Source organism: Lontra canadensis, unplaced genomic scaffold, assembly GCF_010015895.1.
Source record: "Lontra canadensis isolate GAN:19392208 unplaced genomic scaffold, GSC_riverotter_1.0 scaffold27, whole genome shotgun sequence".
NCBI classification, from domain to species: Eukaryota; Metazoa; Chordata; class Mammalia; order Carnivora; family Mustelidae; genus Lontra; species Lontra canadensis.
In genome coordinates, this window is record NW_022631021.1 from 7,496,640 (window position 1) to 7,514,548 (window position 17,909).

The window sequence follows — 17,909 nt, forward strand, 5'->3', positions numbered from 1 at the left end:
AGACTGAATGAGTAACAAGTTCACAAAATTTTCACTGGCTAGGAAATGTTATAAAAGGTTTATTAAAGGTAATCAGGTATTCTTTAAAAAAATGTGTAACTGGCCAGAAAACAATTTTGAGATTCCTAATAAAGTAGATATATATGAAAAATATCACTACAAAAGAAAATAAAGGTCAGAAGTCATTTTACCTTGACCTAAAAATACAGACTACATGAGTAAGATTTCCCCAGAGTCATAATAAAACCACAGTGAAGTTCTTTATATAACAGAAGTAGGTTAGAGTGTGGTTGGCTGAACAAGATAATGAAACAAATCTTTAACTTTCAATTACTAAGATGCAAAGGGATAAAGATGCATTGATTCTGAATGGGAAGCATTGATGTAGGACAAATTGTGTGGGTGCCCTTAACACCGTGGCAGCAAGGTTGTTAGGAGTAAATAAGATCATGAATATTTGTGAAAGTGTTAATTTGGGAAATGCTGTATAATTAATATAAGGGATACCTTACCAAATATATTTTTGAAAGCCTAAGTGACAAAAGAAAAAGCAAAGACATTTTCCTATACATTGTACTCAAATGGTACCTCTGAAAAGAGTTCCTTGGAATAATAGCCCCTTTGTGACACTAGGAAATTCTTACTAAAATATACACTCAAATATTGTATCTGTAAAGAAGTAGGAAAAAAGGCCTTCTAAAGTAGCAAAATGTAGACTCTACTCTCTCGTAACTGTATTTAAGATAGGATAAGAAGCAAAAGCTTTTAAAAATCTGGAGACCAAATGAGAAATTTATAGGAGAGAAATAGTTTGAATGAGAGCTAGGAATTGGCATAATACAGGAATAGTGGAGGAGAAGTTTAGGGCATCTGGGTTATTTGAAATGAGAAATAATGGCTATTAACAATGTGTTCTAGTTTGAGTTTTTTAGGGACAAGAATCATTATTTAATGACTACATGAAAAATTGTGTCCTTGAATAGACTGTATAAAACAGATTAGATAAGCTTAAAAATATTATGTAACTATTTTCACTCCAGTTACCTTCTAGAAGAACACAGGCCTACTGATTATTTGAAACACTATAATATGATCTATATTTTCTGCTTAAGGTTCAGGTTGTAATTATGATACTACCACTACTACAAATAACACTTTTTAAGCTAGAGACATAAATGTGTTTTTGCAGAGACATTTCCAACTTAGATACTTTAATGTATTTTCTTTTAATTAAAGACACATTTTTATTAAAAACAAAACAAAACAAAACAAAACACCACAAAATGGTTTAGAGCTGACCAATTATGGCTGGACTTGGTTGACCCCTAAATATTTCTCCATTCTTGAGCTTCCATGACTTTATAAATAGGAGACACACTAAAATGATGGAGAAAGTAGAATTTATTTCACTTGTTAACCAGCAGCTCAATCTGAGTTATAACTTTAAGAAGTCATTTTAAGGAACAATTTCATTCTAGCTTTTTTCCAGGGATTCAGATGGTAGAATGATGACAGAAGGCTAATGCCTTCACAGTATAAAATTTCTTATACTGCAGGAAGGATGTCTGCTGGACTCAGAAACAAGAATATATAAAACATAAACAGCATGGTGACTATAGTTAACATTACTGTATTATATATTTAAAAGTTGCTAAGAGGGGCACCTGGGTGGTACAGTCATTAAGCGGCTGCCTTCGGCTCAAGTCATGATCCCAGGATCTTGGGATTAAGCTCCACATTGGGCTCTTTGCTCAGTGGGGAGTCTGCTTCTCTCCCTCTGCTCCTCCCTCTTGCTCTCTCTCTTTCTTTCTCTCTTTCAAATAAATAAATAAATCCTTAAAAAGATAAAAGTTGCTAAGAGAGATCTTTTAAAACATAATTAATTAATTTATTTATTTATTTATGAGAGAACAAGATTGCAAGTCGGGGAGAGGAATGGGTGAAACAGAGGAAGAGAGAGAGAGAGAATCTCAAGCAGGCTCCACATTCAGCACAGAGCCTGGCTCCATCCCATGAACCTGAGATCATGAACTGAGCTGAATTCAGGACTCAGACTCTCAACCAACTGGGCCACCCAGGCGCACCATAATGGAGAAGATCTTAAAAATTCTCATTGTAAGAAAAAGAAAATTGTAACTAAGTGTAGTGATGAATGTTAACTCAACTTATCATGTTATCATTTCCCAATATACGCAAATACCAAATCATTATGTTGTACACCTAAAACTAATACAATTTATATGTCGACTACATCTTAATAAAAATTTTTAAAAGAATAAGAAAAGAAAAAATAAATAAACTAAGACAAGCTTGCTTTGGATTCTAAGCTTTAGAGACATTTAAATGTTTGCCAAAATAAGTTTTTGACTTTATAGGATACAGATTTAGACATAAATCTGTCTTATTTTTGTAGTTGAGTTCTTGGAAGTGTACTGGAGACATTTTCTCGAGCCCTATCTTTTTTTCACATCCTGTTTCTAACCACTAGTAAGCTCTGTAAGATCAAGCTTTAAAATTTAGTCTCCAGGATCTGACTTCTTCTCACTCTTTCCATTGGCACATGGTCTAAACCAGTGAGCTGTCTCATCTGGATACAATAATACAATGCAGTAAATACCCAACCTGGGTCGGTTGGCTATCTCTGTATAGCCAGTCCTACCTCACTACGGCCTGTTTTCACTCCACACTCAGAATGGTTCTTTTAGGACATACATAAGATTAGGTCATGTTTCTACCCACATTTTTCAATGGTTTTGCATCTCATTCAGACCTACAGTCATAAGCCTTCCACAGGCTGGCTCCCCCCTCCCTTTCTGGTTTCATTTCTCCCCAGGACTAACTTCAGCCTCTTTACCACCCCCTCCTTTAGTGCCTCGAGAAGATCAGGCAATGGATGCCTCACGACCTTTTACTTATTGTTTCTTCTGCTTGAAATATTCTGTCCCCACATATAACTGTGCCTCATGCTATCAAGGCACTCAGGTCTATATTGAAATATCACTACTTTGATTAGAAGTCTTCCATGACTATCCAGTCTAAAATGACTCTTTTTATTTTCATTCTCTATCCCCTTATGATGGTGGATTGCTTTATTTCTTTTCATATCACTTATAACCACTGGACATGTTAGATGGTACTTGTTTGACATCTGTCTCTGCTATAAAACATAAGTTCCAGGGCACCTGGGTGGCTCAGTGGGTTAAAGCCTCTGGCTTCAGCTCACGTCATGATCTCAGTGTCCTGGGATCGAGCCCCGCATAGGGCTCTCTGCTCGGCAGGGAGCCTGCTGCCCACAGCCCCCTATCCTGCCTGCCTCTTTGCCTACTTTTGATCTCTGTCTGTCAAATAAATAAATAAAAATCTTTTTTAAAACAAAGCATAAGTTCCATGAGAGCAAGAATGTTGTCTAATTTGTTCCCTGAGAAATTCTCAGAACGTAGAACAGAACATGGCACATTTTTATTGAATAAATGTCTAAGGCCTCTTAAAGCCATAGACCATTGTCAATCTATTATAATGATACTTGGAAGCACCTAAAATAGAGTTCTCAGTTGGATGGAAGAGGGCCCCTGAGTCGTATGTCTTGCTTACCACTAGAGGGTTTGGATACAGCCTTTGTCAGTAATCTCCCCAGCACTTCCACCCCCTTCCAGTGTTCTGGAATAAGAAGATCATAGGAAATATTATGAGATAATATCTATTAAATGAAAAGCAATCAAAGAATTCATAGTGCTGCATTCCATTCCAAATCATAGTTTAAAACTATGTTTGAACTACTTATCTTCTCAAGGGAGTACCACTGGAAAAAAAAAAAAGAATAAAAAAAAAAACAGGTATTTTTAGTTTTCCTCTGTGATCTACATAAAGACACCGCAGTAGTTTCACGTGTCTAGCAGGAAAGAGCAGTAGAGAGCCAGAAAGAGGAGGTAGAATCTGACACTTTCAGACTCAAGTCTAGCAGACTCAACCAACATCAGGTGCTACAGATAAGCAAAAAAAAAGACAGTGAATTGTGTATTCCTCAGGCTTGGTGTCATCTGACTACAAGTATTTGATTTTTAAGGAAAGTTAAACAAGTGACAGAGACATATAAACCACAAAACAAAGCAGTGACCAAAAGGAAAATAAGCCTAGAAAAGAGAAGCCACTTTATTTTATAATTATATCATCAGAATGAAGGTTGGTTTCTCAATTGAAGAACAGGATATTCTATGACAGAAATGATTACATTTATTAGTGAGTCAAAGAAATAATATAGATGTGATGTTGAGACAGCATTGTGGAGAGAAAAGAGATGTCAGAATTGTATTATGCCATTCTTCAGATTGAATTTGGATTCAATTTCAGAAAATATCAAGTATGAATGTTCATTCTGAAGAGCCCAGTATTTTGTATTTCTAAACCAAGAATAGATGGTGATATTTAGCTTGGCAAAGAAAAATGTCTTAACTTTAATGTTTTCAAGACACTAGCTTTATTGGATTACTGGGGAAGAACTGAAACTATACTTTCCAGAATCATATCTCTTAAGGTTTATACACAGGGACAACTTTTTTTTTTCTTTTTAATTTTATTTATTTATTTGACAGACACAGATCACAGGTAGGCAGAGAGGCAGGCAGAGAGCGAGGGGGAAGGCAGGATCCCCACTGAGCAGAGAGCCTGATGTGGGGCTCGATCCCAGGACCCTGGGATCATGACCTGAGCTGAAGGCAGAGGCTTTAACTCACAGAGCCACCCAGATACCCAATAGAGGGACAACTTTTGAAATTCCTTTACAGCTTATAATTACAACATTCTGTATTTTGAGATAGTATTAGTCTAAAAAATATTCCCTTTTTATCTGATACTGTCAACTTAGAATATTTCCTAAAGAACAGTTGTGACACAGTAGTTAGTGGGTGTATCAACATTCATCTATGCCAACTAAATCCTTGGAGATAATTGTATCAAAATGACAAGGGGGTAATCTGTGGAAAGCAGATAAAGAGTTCAGAAATTTAGATCCTGTTCATCGTGTCTGAACTTTTCCCGGAGAACTTTTTAAGTTATATCATCAGCAATCACCAAGGATTTCACATAAGTCTTAATAACTCTGATCTTCATTAGCAATAGATATTAGCTACAGTATTCATTTTGAAATATTCTTTCTCTCCCAGTAATTACATGTCATTGATTTTATTCTGCCCTGTTTCGGGATTCTTTATGCCTACTACCTCTGACTATTCTTACTCTGACAACTGCTATATCTTTATGGGGATTTTTTTTCCCCCTCAACATTAATTTTTATTCTATAACTTATATAAACCTTCATCTAGAATAACACCTACGTTTTATTTGAACACAAAATATATTTCTTTTTTTTTTTTAAGATTTTATTTATTTATTTGTCAGAGAGACAGAGGGAGAGAGAGCGAGCACAGGCAGACAGAATGGCAGGCAGAGGCAGAGGGAGAAGCAGGCTCCCTGACGAGCAAGGAGCCCGATGTGGGATTCAATCCCAGGACCCTGGGATCATGACCTGAGCCGAAGGCAGCTGCTTAACCAACTGAGCCACCCAGGCTTCCCACAAAATATATTTCTTAATCTGGTTTATTACTGTACCTGGAGATCTCTCCATAGCCATATATAACAGAAAATTTAATTGATATTTAATTGACACAAAGCATTATATTATTTTCAGGTACATAACATAATAATTTGGTATTTATATATCGTGAAATGACCATGGCAATAAATCTAGTTAACCTCTATCACCACATGTATTTATAAGTTCTTTGTTTTTAATAAGGGCGACATCTTACACCATTTCTTTCTTATTACTGTTCTGATAGTTGAAAAACAATCTTTGATGGCTTCAACTATCATTTATATGCAGTTGATTATCACATATATATGATAAATTTGACTTCCCTACTAAAGCCCAAGACCACATTTCATTCTTTCATTTGAGTGTTACACTTACATCTAAACATTAATATGTGAAAAACCCTCTCAGATGTTTGTTGAATAAATATAATCACATTTTTTCCAACACCTTAAGCTATGAAATATTATCATTTCTGCCTCAGACCTTAAATTCATAACTATGATTTGGTTTCTATTCCTACTACCACTAACTCAAGTCTTCCTAATTCCCTCATGGATTGTAAAAGGCCTTCCAGTTTCCACATTTAAAGTCTTTCTCAAAAAGAAAATTCTATTTCTGCTCTAACATAATCTCTTACCAAGCACAGCTCTCATCAGGTCAAGCTTTGGTAGCTCCCTATTGTCTTCAGAATTCAGAACCATCTTACACCATGTCTCACCACGCTTCTCCAATTTTATTTCATTTTTCTTTACTTCTGTACATATGTATTTTTATCAAAATAAACCACTTATCTGCTAAGCACAATCTCAACTTTGAAACTCTATACTGTTTCTGTTAAAAGACTGTTCTGGAATGTAACCATCTCCTTCCCATTCATTCTCATGTTGAACTGTCAACAATCCAGTCATCCTTCAAAATCTACACTAAATGCTTCCTTCTTCGATAAGTTCTGTAGATCCTTAATACAGAACAACATCTCTTGTAAGGAATCTCTACATTTTTTTTATATGACACATACCAAAGTGTATTTTATTTATTAATGTAATTCTTTTATGTCCTAAATGAGGCTGCAATCCCCTTGTAAGCCAGAAGATGAGTCATTTATTCTAATGACTAATTAAAGGTTTTGATTATAGTAAGAGATAATTTTCTTTTGATTTTAATTGAACAGAGTCAGTGGGCTAGCAACATGTAACACATTACTATCTTCCTTGAACTCAGTTTGATGAATACAATTCAAGTTCTAAGCCCAAAACAATTAACTTCTAAAGAACAATCTATTCATAAAGTAAATATAAAGGCTACTTGAAGTTATTGTGGAAAATTGATGGCTAAAAGCATAATAAAAATTATCAAACACTTTGCTAAAGGGTTAGACAAATTTTTAGAATAATGGAAATCCACTAGAGCCATATGGCTCTAATCATGGAAGATCTCACACATTCTAGTCTGCCTTGGAACACAAAATGCTGGGCCAGAAACAATGTACTTTTTTTTGCTTTCAGTGCTTCACCTTCTTTGCTTTATGTTACTGCCTCCAAAAATCTTATCATTTTTGAATCATAAGTCTAATTGCTATTCTTTGATTCTAGTTTATACTGTAATAAATATAAAAATCGTAAAAGAATGAGCAGTTTCAAGAAAGAGATAGTGGTTAGCAAAACACAGGGAACATGAAGGCTAAAATATGGGAGGAGTTTCCAGAAAGCTTTTCCGAGAGGAGTTTCAGGGATGTGATGTGGGAAACACAGGGCTGCAAGGGACTGCAGATAAAATGCTTACAGAGAAAGAACAGAAAGTAAGTTTAAACAACTCTTCAAAGAATGTTTTTGTTGAAGAAAAACAACTTTAACTTATATTAAATAAATAAAAATTATATTAAATGACCTAATTGATAACAATAATATTTTAAAAAAATAAACAAATTCATATCTTTTACTAAAACAAAAACCACTTACTTATGCAGCATATTTATAACATTTAGAATACAATTTTGCAATAAACTGAGACATATTACAAATTGGAATCTCTCTGTACCGTAACAATTCTTCATGTTCATTCATCTATTCAGCAACTATATAAGCTATTTATGTGCTTAGTCTTTAGTAAGTGCTCATTAATTTTCATTTATTATAATTATCATATCTCTATTTTGAATGTCATATTCATACATGAATATGAAAAATAAGTATTCTGTTTTAAGCCCAATTATTTTATGAATGCCCAATATATTTTACAATTTTTAGCTTGTTTAATATCTTTGTTCATAGAATAATTTTTCAAGCTTTGTATGAACTTTCTTAAAAGCATAAGTCTTTTGAGAAACTGATCAAAGTTTCGGACCTGCCCCCTCCAAAAATGAACATGAATGCATTTATACCAAAATGTTCATAGGTTTTTAGCATAAAATAGCATTTCATTTATTAGAAGCTGATGCAGGTAGGGACACTTTTCAGAAAAAAATAAACTTTAAAACTTCATTTCAACTAATTCTGAAGAAAATCTTTCTAAGATATGTCATTCATTTTCTTGCCATCTTAATTAGATTATAGACACTTTTATCTTGATGAATAGAGGCCATGATTTTAGACATTAAGTGTCATTCTAAGTCTTAGAACTGGTTGTTCCTACAGCAGGGGCTCCATAATCTGCTACAGTCTTTCAGTATAGCTTTGTCCTTATTGCTTCAGCATTTCTGTTTTCTGGTTCCTGATTTAGATAGAATGAGTTGGAAGCAGAGATAGTGTTGTTAGAAACACATGTATAACAAATATAATACTGAAATGCTGAAACAATATTTAAAGTTGAAATAAAGCAGACTATCAGCAAGGTTCTGAGACCTTCTTACTACACTCTATGGTCTTTATGATATTTATTTTTGGCTATTCAACTCTGTCTTTCTTCAGGAGCTTACCTATATCCCAGAAAAGTAAGGTGGCAATACATCTAGGCCTTATGGGAAAGAAACCAATCTCTTCAAGAGACATGATGATCTCTTTTGGTTCTTTAAATAGTCTTAATCCAACACACTCTGTAGAAAATGACCATAAAGAATAAGCATCCTTTCTTTGTTACCTAGTATCTATTTATTATTCATTAGCTGTATGTACATGTGTGTTTAAATGTGTGCACAAATCAGCATGTGTGTGTGTGAGTGTGTATTCAGGATAATAAGCTTAATGTTGGGTAATTAAAATTTGTACTTAGGATGTAAGACAAGTGACAACTCTCACATTGCATAATTTGCTACTGTAAATTATCCTCTGTGTCTGTCCTTGTCCAAAAACTTCAGAAATATCAGACAAAACTATATAAGGATGTTTTACATATGCTAGCCCCAAATTGAATAACATGAAGAATATGAATAGTTAGTAATTATTATTTGTATTATACAATTTGATACTAATGTATTGTGATGGTTAATTATATGTATCAACTTGGCTGGGCTAAGGAATGTGCAGATAACTGGTAAAACGTTATTTCAGGGTGTGTCTATAAGGATGTTACTGGAGATCAATATTGAATCACAGACCAAGGAAAGATCACCAACAATGATGCGGGTGGGCATCACCTGAGAGCTGAAAAGAACAAAATGGCAGAGGGTGGATTTGCTCTCTCCTTGAGCTGGGGTATCTATCTCCTGCCTACAGACATTGGTGCTCCTGGTTCTAGGGTCCTTCAGGTTTGGAATGGAACTACATTATCAGCTTTCCTGGCTTCTGGTTTGCAGACAATGGATGATGGGTCTTCTCAGCCCCCATAATTGCATGAGCCAATATCCCCCAAATAAATCTCTTCCTATTTATCGACTTAATGTCTTACTGGTTCTGTTTCTCTGGAGAACCTAACTAATATATGGACATACTTTGGAAAAGTCCAACATGTTATTGAGAATAACCTTCGTCTAGTCATGAAATGAAAAGTCAGTCTCTGGGTAAGTATTGGAAGGAAATCAACAATAAATAAGACCTCTTTGTATAATAGCATTGTATAATAATATTTGGGATATTTATTCACAGAATATAACCTTTTTAAAAAACATAATTAGCTACACATAAATGATCAGAAGACCAAATCACACTGTCCTTATGCAAGACTGAAGACAGTATAGGACAATATTGGCTTTATCTGCAGTACTAAAATGCTTTGAGTTACTGTATTTAATACATGTCTTAAAGTTCAGCAATGATAAAGGAAGTAGGCAAACCTAGAAAATAGAATCTTCATGCAAAAAATACACAAAGTTTTCAAATACATAATTTTGGCAAGTCAAAAGGAAGGTAAAGAGTAATAAATGTTCATAATTTACAGAATTTATGTAGTAAATTATACTAGGCAGTAGAGGATTTCATATACTGTTATTCAAACAGTGTGCTTAAGTCCAAATTAAAGTTTACTAGACTCTGAGATTGGCATTCCTTTTTTTACAGCTTTTTTGCTAAACTGAATAAAGGCCATGTATTAATTTGATACTTTCTTTTAAAGATTTTTTTCATTATTTATTTATTTGAGAGAGAGAGAGAGAGAAAGCACACACAAAGGAGGGGAGAGGGGCAGAGGGAGATGGAGAAGAGCCTTGAGCAGACTCTGCACTGAACATGGAGCCAGATGTGGGGTTCAATCTCACGATCCCAAGATCATGACCTGAACAAAAGCCAGTTTTTGGATGCTCAACCGACTGCACCACCCTGGTGCCCCTCCCCAATCTGATACTTTTAATTGGCAATGACTTTTAGAATTAGATGTTAACATTTACAAAAAAGAATTAAAGAAGCAATACCTCTGTGTGTTTCCCCCTTAATTTTTCTTGGAAATTTGTGAACGGACTCATCTGGCCCAGCAACCTTCGTGGGTCCTCCTCACCACAGAAGTCATAAAGCGCTTTAGAGAGTGGTTCCAGCTTCAATGACCAGCATCCCCAGAATCTCTCTAGGTTTTTCCTTCCCTGTACTAGATAACTCATAGCCCAACATACTATCCCTTTTCCTACAGAGTTGATCTTTCCTCTCTTTGCCTAACCACTTTTGGAATGCACATTTAATTTGGATTTTCTCTGATTTCTGAATTTAGTCTTCAACAAAGATACTATTTTTGGTTCCCTTTCCTTCTCATCCCTCAATGTTTAGAGTAAGAGACAGTTTACTCCATTCCTGAACCAGCACAAGCTGCTAAACACCCACTCAGAGGGAAAGTCTGGGCCCTCAAACTGACTCAGAAAGTGGATAAAAACATAAATCTAACTGAAAGGTCTCATGCTGCATGATGATGGTATATTGGCATAGAGATGTCCCCATTTAAGGACTGTATTGCGTAGGCCCTCCTCAATTGAAAAATATTACCAGCAATTAGTTATTATCCTTTACTATTTGAGGTCATCCTGATGGAATATATCTTATGATCTCATGAGTCCCTATAGGACTAAAATATCTTCAGAAGAAACCAAGTGTGAAGTGAATGATTAAAAGCTATAATATATATGTATACATACATATATATAAAATATATGTTTATGTGTTCTGTACTAGTTGAACTCCCCCACTTAATCACTCCAAAATCTTCCTGATCCAGAAATTAAAGCTTAAACATGTCATGAATAAGAATCTGAGGCAAGCTATGTGTATTTAAAAACATTATCTATAGTTCAGTGGTCTTTAGGTGAAGACTACTAAAGCAGTGAAAAATGACAGAAAATCTGAATCACAGAAACATTATGAGAGGAAACTTCTAAAGAAATGAAAAAACTGCAAACCTATATCAGCTCAGTGCATCTAATATTTGAAAGACTATTTCTATACTCTCACCATGTTTTTTACTACAAAGAGTAAAAATCTGCCATTTGGTTAACATTACTGTTGTTGGCTCAGTGTAATTGTGGTGCTGAAAGGTGTGTGTAGGTTTTGCTCCTCTGTGTAATTCCTCTCCATTAGAGACAATTATTAATTATTGATTATTACTGATGCACTCTGGCAATACAGAATTCACTACAGAGGGGTGGGAGAGAGTCATTGTGCCTGGGAGTCGCTCAGGAAAACTAACGCAGCAGCAAGAGCACCATGACCTTGGAAGGTCTCCCAAAACATGCTACAGCCTGTGCTGATTCAGCACATCCCTGGGATACCTACAAAAAAAGTAACTTGGCATCCTCATGAACAATGTATGGAAGATTATGAAGACTCATTAAAAAAAAAAAACAAAACACTCAAGAATATATATTATATATTTTCAACATTAGGTCAGACACCAATGAACATTTGTTTGGCAAATGGAAAAAGTAGTATATATGCCCTTTTACATGTACATGTGCAAATACAGACAAGATAAACACTCTAGGAATCCATACAAATGTGTGTGTCTCTGTGTGTGTGCGCGGGTGTGTGTATAACGTATATGTGGTTGGGCCTATCTAAAAATCAGACAGTAAGTATCCACAATACATTACTTACATACACCTGAAGATATGAGCAATGGATATGACACTTAGAAATATATGGCACAGATACCTGCAATTTTTTTTTAATTTCAGTAAGATTTGGGGCAAAAAATCCTATTTCTTACCTACATTTCCAGTCATTAAGTATGAATTCTGAAAGGCCATCATCCCCATTCCAACAATGTGTATAAAATCTTCAATCACCTGCATTAACTCTATTGAGCCAGGATAAATCTACAAAAAGAAGCAAAGATTGGAAGGAATAAAAAGTCTACATAATAGAATATATAACTGGAATAACAAAAACTACATAATGAGGTCACAAATGAACTCTGATTTATTTGAAGGAATTTCTGCAACTGGCAACAGTTGTATTTTTGAATCACTAGTTGAGAATGATACCAGGTGCCACACAGCAAGAACTTTGAAGGTGATATGATGTAGTCATTAATCCTCCATAAACCTAAGAAAACTGAAAATATCTAATAGATTGTATCCTTAGAAACTGCCCATCTTTACTTTCGACGGGATCCTTTCCCCACTTAAATATAGCATAGAACAAACACTGACATTTGGGGGCTTTTCACATTTTTTACTTAGCATCTATATGATGGCCACTGAAAGAAAAAAGCAATTATTATTGCCATCACGAGAATATTGACAAACTAGTAAGGTTGCTGCAAACTAACGTTTGTACCTTGGGAGAAACATTTACTTCTACAACTGTAATAGCTATTGAATGAATAACAATGTTGGCAATAATTTCAGGATCATGACAATAGCTGTAGTGTGGGTGCTTCACAGGTACGTGCACATAGCAAACCCAACACCACGCCGCCTTACATGCTGCCAATGGAGGAGTCTTTGCTCAAAGACACCCTGATTCTGGCCCAGGGTGTGAGAAGTGAAGGTCATTTAGAAGGTCATATGAATGTTATTCTGTATCATCCGTAATGCTTATACAGGCAGCCTGTATCAGAGAATGACATTAGAGCAGAAAGTCTTTTGAAGTTAGGGTCATTTCTTTTAGCCATTCAGCATGACTGCTCCCTTGGAGCCATGAAAAAATGAAGTGGATTAGAATTCTGGTGGCTTTGTCTTTACAAAGGCTGGTGCAGAAGGGGAAAAGATAGTCTGATTAGCAGAGAAGTATACAGTCAGAGGTGGAAGGGGACTGGAGTAAAAGGGAGCCATGCTGGGCAGGGCGAACTGCAGGTGGAGTGTGTAATGTTTATAGGAGGTTGTGGCTGCGCCCTACTAAAATTCAGACACCGAGAATGCATCATATAGGTACATATATTTGAAGACATGAATAGTGGCTATTACACTTAGAAATGTGTAGCATGGATACTTGTACTTTTTTTTTTTAATTTGGGGAAAATCTGGGGAGAAATGTTATTTCTTATCTATTTCCAATTATTAAATATAAATTCTGAGAATTCATTGTCATTATCCTTCCAAAAATCTGCATGAAATTTCCATCAGCTCCAAGCTTTCTGCTACTACTGTATTTTTTCTGCTGTTTCTGTGAGGTGTATATGAGTATGTGTTGTGTAAGGGTAAATACAAATTAAAAATAGGAGTCTTAATTCTGCCTGCTGAAAATGAGAGACTCCCTCTCCCAGCTCCATATCCTTCATCCTTTTTCTTAAAGCATTTACTTTTGAAAAATAATAATTGTTAAGTTCTTTCTCTGTGTCTTTGAAATGTATGTAAATCTTTTTAAAAAGCTAAATAGACTCTTATAGGGAAGACGTAGGGATGTCTTTCAGAGAGAGACAGAGGTGATAACAAGGAAGACAGGGTCTCTACCTCTCAGTTTCTATGGGAGGGGAGGAGCGTTAACCTTCAGCAGGTACCTCGCTCTAAGTTGCAAACTACCTGCATGAAGATAGAAAAAGCTTATCTCCCCCTCCTCGGGTAAAGCCAGTTAACTAACAAGTGGTCACCCCATTACCAGGTGAATTTAAGATGAACTATGTGTGGCAAATGGGGTTCACCCTTTGTGCCACAAACCTGGAGACTCATTTACCATGTGGCTGCCATTGTAATAATACTTTTCAGTAAAAGCTACAAAAGAATTGTCGTCGTTATTTGACTTCAAGTAGTTACCTTTATTTACTTCTATTCAAACAGTTGTCTTTGAAAAGGCATTAAGGATTATCACAACTGGAAAAAATATTTAAAAGGCAAGAATATAGGTAACTCAAAATCACAAGTAAAGGGATGGATTAGGGATTCAGGGTTTTCCATTGATGAGGAGTTGTATACTACTCGCTGTTTGTTCAAGTTGGGACCTCACAGTAAATAATGCCAACCGATGAATTGCAGTCTTGTTTAAAAAAGGGTATTATACATTTACTCTAAATATATCCATAATTAATAGTCTCCTGCATTCTGGAAAGATGTGCTTAGCCTCTGCAGCTGTATTCTAGGACACCATTTCCTTCCAGTGAGTGAAAGAGGCTCTCCTCTAGAAGAAAGCCAAGGACAAATATATAATTCAAGATAGCAGAAAAAGATAGATTCAGGGTCTTACACTAAGGAGTGCTCTTTTTTCTTCCTATGGCCAGAAGCACAGAATTTGTACCTGATAATGAGGTAGACCCACACTGGACTATTTTTAGAGCCCCTATCATAGCAGGAAAAAAGAGCATGCTTTGCTCCTGAAGGCCAAGAACATGATTATAAGGGGAGAAAGGGATAGATGGTTCACTTGAACCTCAGAAAATATTATTATTTCCAAGATTGCACTGTTCTCTCAGAATTAGCAAAGGTCAAGTAGAAAACTTAAAGAATTTTAATACACGGTTATATTAAATTTCCACAAGAGTTTTTAAAACGTGCTTATTCTCCCTCTCTTAACCTCTAACCCACTTTTTCTGTAATTTGGAGGGGGAAAGTGTTATTAACCATACATAGTTAGTATAGCACAAATAGCAGAATAATCAAACCAATAAGGCCACATGCTACACTGATCTGTATAGCAGAAAGAGAAGAAAAGCAGAATTTAAATTTTCTTATGAGAACTCATTTTTACAGCTCTTGGCTTTGAATCCAAATGCACATCTGCATATCTGATCCAGATTATACATAGTGTTGTAGTAAATGCAAGGGATTTTACTTGTTATTACCCCACAGTTCGGTTTGTAATGTATGCTTTTGGATTTGCTGTTTCTCCCATAGTCTGTAGGCAGGAAAGAAACTGGTTGCTAAGGCATATAGTTACTATGTATTGCTACCTCAAAGTGAGGAATTACTTCAGCCTGTTCAGTTTTTCCCACATTTATAACATCATTCAGTCCATTGATTGTTAGGATAAAAGAGATCACTTATTTCCTCTAAAATTAGTATAATATAATCTAAGATGACTTTTTTTTTTTTAAAAGATTTTATTTATTTATTTATTTGACAGAGAGAGACAGCAAGAGAGGGAACACAGCAGGAGGAGTAGGAGAGGGAGAAGCAGGCTTCCCACTGAGTGGGGAGCCCGATGTGGGGCTCAATCCCAGGACTCTAGGATCATGACCTGAGCCAAAGGCAGAGGCTTAATGACTGAGCCACCCAGGTGTCCCTAAGATGACTTTTAGATGCCTCCTTTTATGTTCTTGGGACAGCAAACTATTAATATTTTTTAACATTTCCTTATTTTTTAAGAAAATATTAAAATATTTTCCACGTACTTTTTAAGCTTTCCTTAACCAATTTTGTTTTAAGTTTTGAAACGGCTCCAGACTTACCTGTTGTGCATCCTCCCATTTTTCCTTGTTTTCTTCATCTAGAAGGTTGCTAACTATTTGGAAGAAGTTCTGCAAATTAAATTGGATAAGAGATTTAATGTTACATGAGGAATCCACTTTTCAAAAACATCCATTTGAATTGACTGTGTGATAAGGGTATAAACACTCTTTCATATTGCTTTATAACCCTAACATACTATTCTAGAAGATCTCTGAAGGCCCTTCCTTGGTACCATACTTCTGGTATTTCTCTATAACTTCACATACACACCTCAGAAGACACCATAATAGGTAAAATACTTGGGTTTACTTACAGTGATATCTTCCATTATAGTCTCTGTATTGTATTCTGTTGTGCTATCATAAAATTATTCCTTGCAAATGAGTTTTCTTCCTTTGGTAGTGCAAATCCCTTAAATGTCTAATTACAAGCTATCCAGTTAATTGTGAACCATGATGGCTAGTTATACTGCTATTCTGAAAAACATTGTAGCGAAGACACAGGCCGTGGGAAAGGCTGAGGCATGTGACAGGCTTCCTCACTTGGATCCTGGGTCTGCACTTTCTGGCTGTTTTTCTCAAACTTTTACTATTACCTCTTGCAAAGATGACATGGAATTTTCTAAGTACCTGGCATATAGCACATGGTTAAGTGCTCAATAAATCCTAGCTATTTCAAATAATCATTCTTTATTCTGCCTTTTGCCAGCAAGCCAAAATGGAAGAAGGAATAGACACAGTTGCAAGTTCCTATTCAAGGGCCAAATCCTAGTCATCATCCTCGTGAGCTAACTGCTGAAGACCTATTGGCTTGACTTTAGTCTGGCAGTATCCCTGATGAGTTTCTGGTTTTCCCTTTCCACGCAGACAGGTGTGTTTGGGCTCTCATACACAAGCAGAGACTCCGCTGAGATCATCTGCATTAGTGCTCATTTGACACACAAGGGATCTTGACCAGAGAGAGACCTTCCTGCTCTCCCATGCTACCCTGTGTCTTCAAAACTCAGAGGCCAGGAGAAGATCAGAGTGTCTGTTGAAAATGAATAGTGACTTGGGGTCACAGGTGACCTAGGAAGTGCAAAGTGAAGCTGTGACATTTATCTTAAGCTACAGACAGCGGTCCCTTGGTTGTGTCCTCAGAGCCCATCTCTTCTTTTTGGCTTGTATGTATTTTCACAGGAGCACTGCCTCATACTGATACATCAGCTCAGGACAAGACCCCCTTCAGGGGGGAAATAATCGCAATTTTTTAGCCTCATCAGTCTCCCTCCCTATCCAGCTTTTCAAAGAAGGTCTTTATTCAAATTCAAATAAAGTCACCTGTTTTTAGAAGAAAAACAAAGCTGCTTCACTTCCTCTTCTCTTGTGCTTTGAAGCTGTGAGTATCTATATTTAATTGCCCTATTTGTGCTATTTATTTTAATAGTTCCCGGTAATCACATGGTTGAAACATGTTTCAAGTCATAACCTCTGTAAAAGTTACAGAATATTTTACGCGGCTCTTGAAAAAATTGCAAGTCTGTTTTAGACCTGTTTTCAATTTGTTTAACCTTTTTGTGCTACCAGCCATTTTTTTTCCACTTAAAATTTCCTGGTTGGAGTGATAACATTTGAAGGGCTTAGTCCATTGAGCTGTAACTCTACCTATAGGCAGAAAGAATTAACCTTCGGCGTTCTCCAATTGCCTACGGGTGCTTAACTCAGTAGGGGACATGCTGCTAATGAGGCAAAAATTGCAGATTTCATCCCTGTCCATGCCAGTTACTGGTGGTGAGGTCCCCAGCCGCGGTTTACACCCTCACCCCCACTAGCTTTCATACACGGGTATGCCACCGCTAACAAGAGACACCAAGAGAATGGGAAGCAATTTGTGCAGACGTGTATCCATTTCTGAGAAAACATTTCACAAAGCAGGTCTTACTGATAGTGGGTCAGTGGCTCTGCACTGTATATGAAGGTCAGGGAACAGACACAATTCCTTGACCAAAGCGATATATTCAGAGTTCAATTTTTTTTTCTTAAATTGCCAAAGGGCATATATGAAAAATACAAATTACTAAAATATACCTTCAACTAGGCAAACAGTGTAAGACATGTTTTTGTATCACCTTCCAAAGCAATATGTCGGACTTCATTAATCAGGGTGAAA

At 36.0% G+C, this 17,909-nt stretch overlaps 1 protein-coding gene across 4 annotated transcripts in view; it reads right to left on the bottom strand.

Moving 5' to 3' along the window:
- The window catches only part of ADGRB3 (adhesion G protein-coupled receptor B3), a 721,557-nt gene that overhangs the window by 337,241 nt on the left and 366,407 nt on the right, over nt 1-17,909 (bottom strand). For all 4 annotated transcript variants that reach the window (XM_032864447.1, XM_032864448.1, XM_032864444.1 and 1 more), the window contains 2 exons: nt 15,761-15,829; nt 12,146-12,254 (listed from right to left, as the gene is read on the bottom strand). In XM_032864447.1, coding sequence (XP_032720338.1) covers nt 12,146-12,254; nt 15,761-15,829 — 178 coding nt within the window. The remainder of the gene's footprint in view (nt 1-12,145; nt 12,255-15,760; nt 15,830-17,909) is intronic.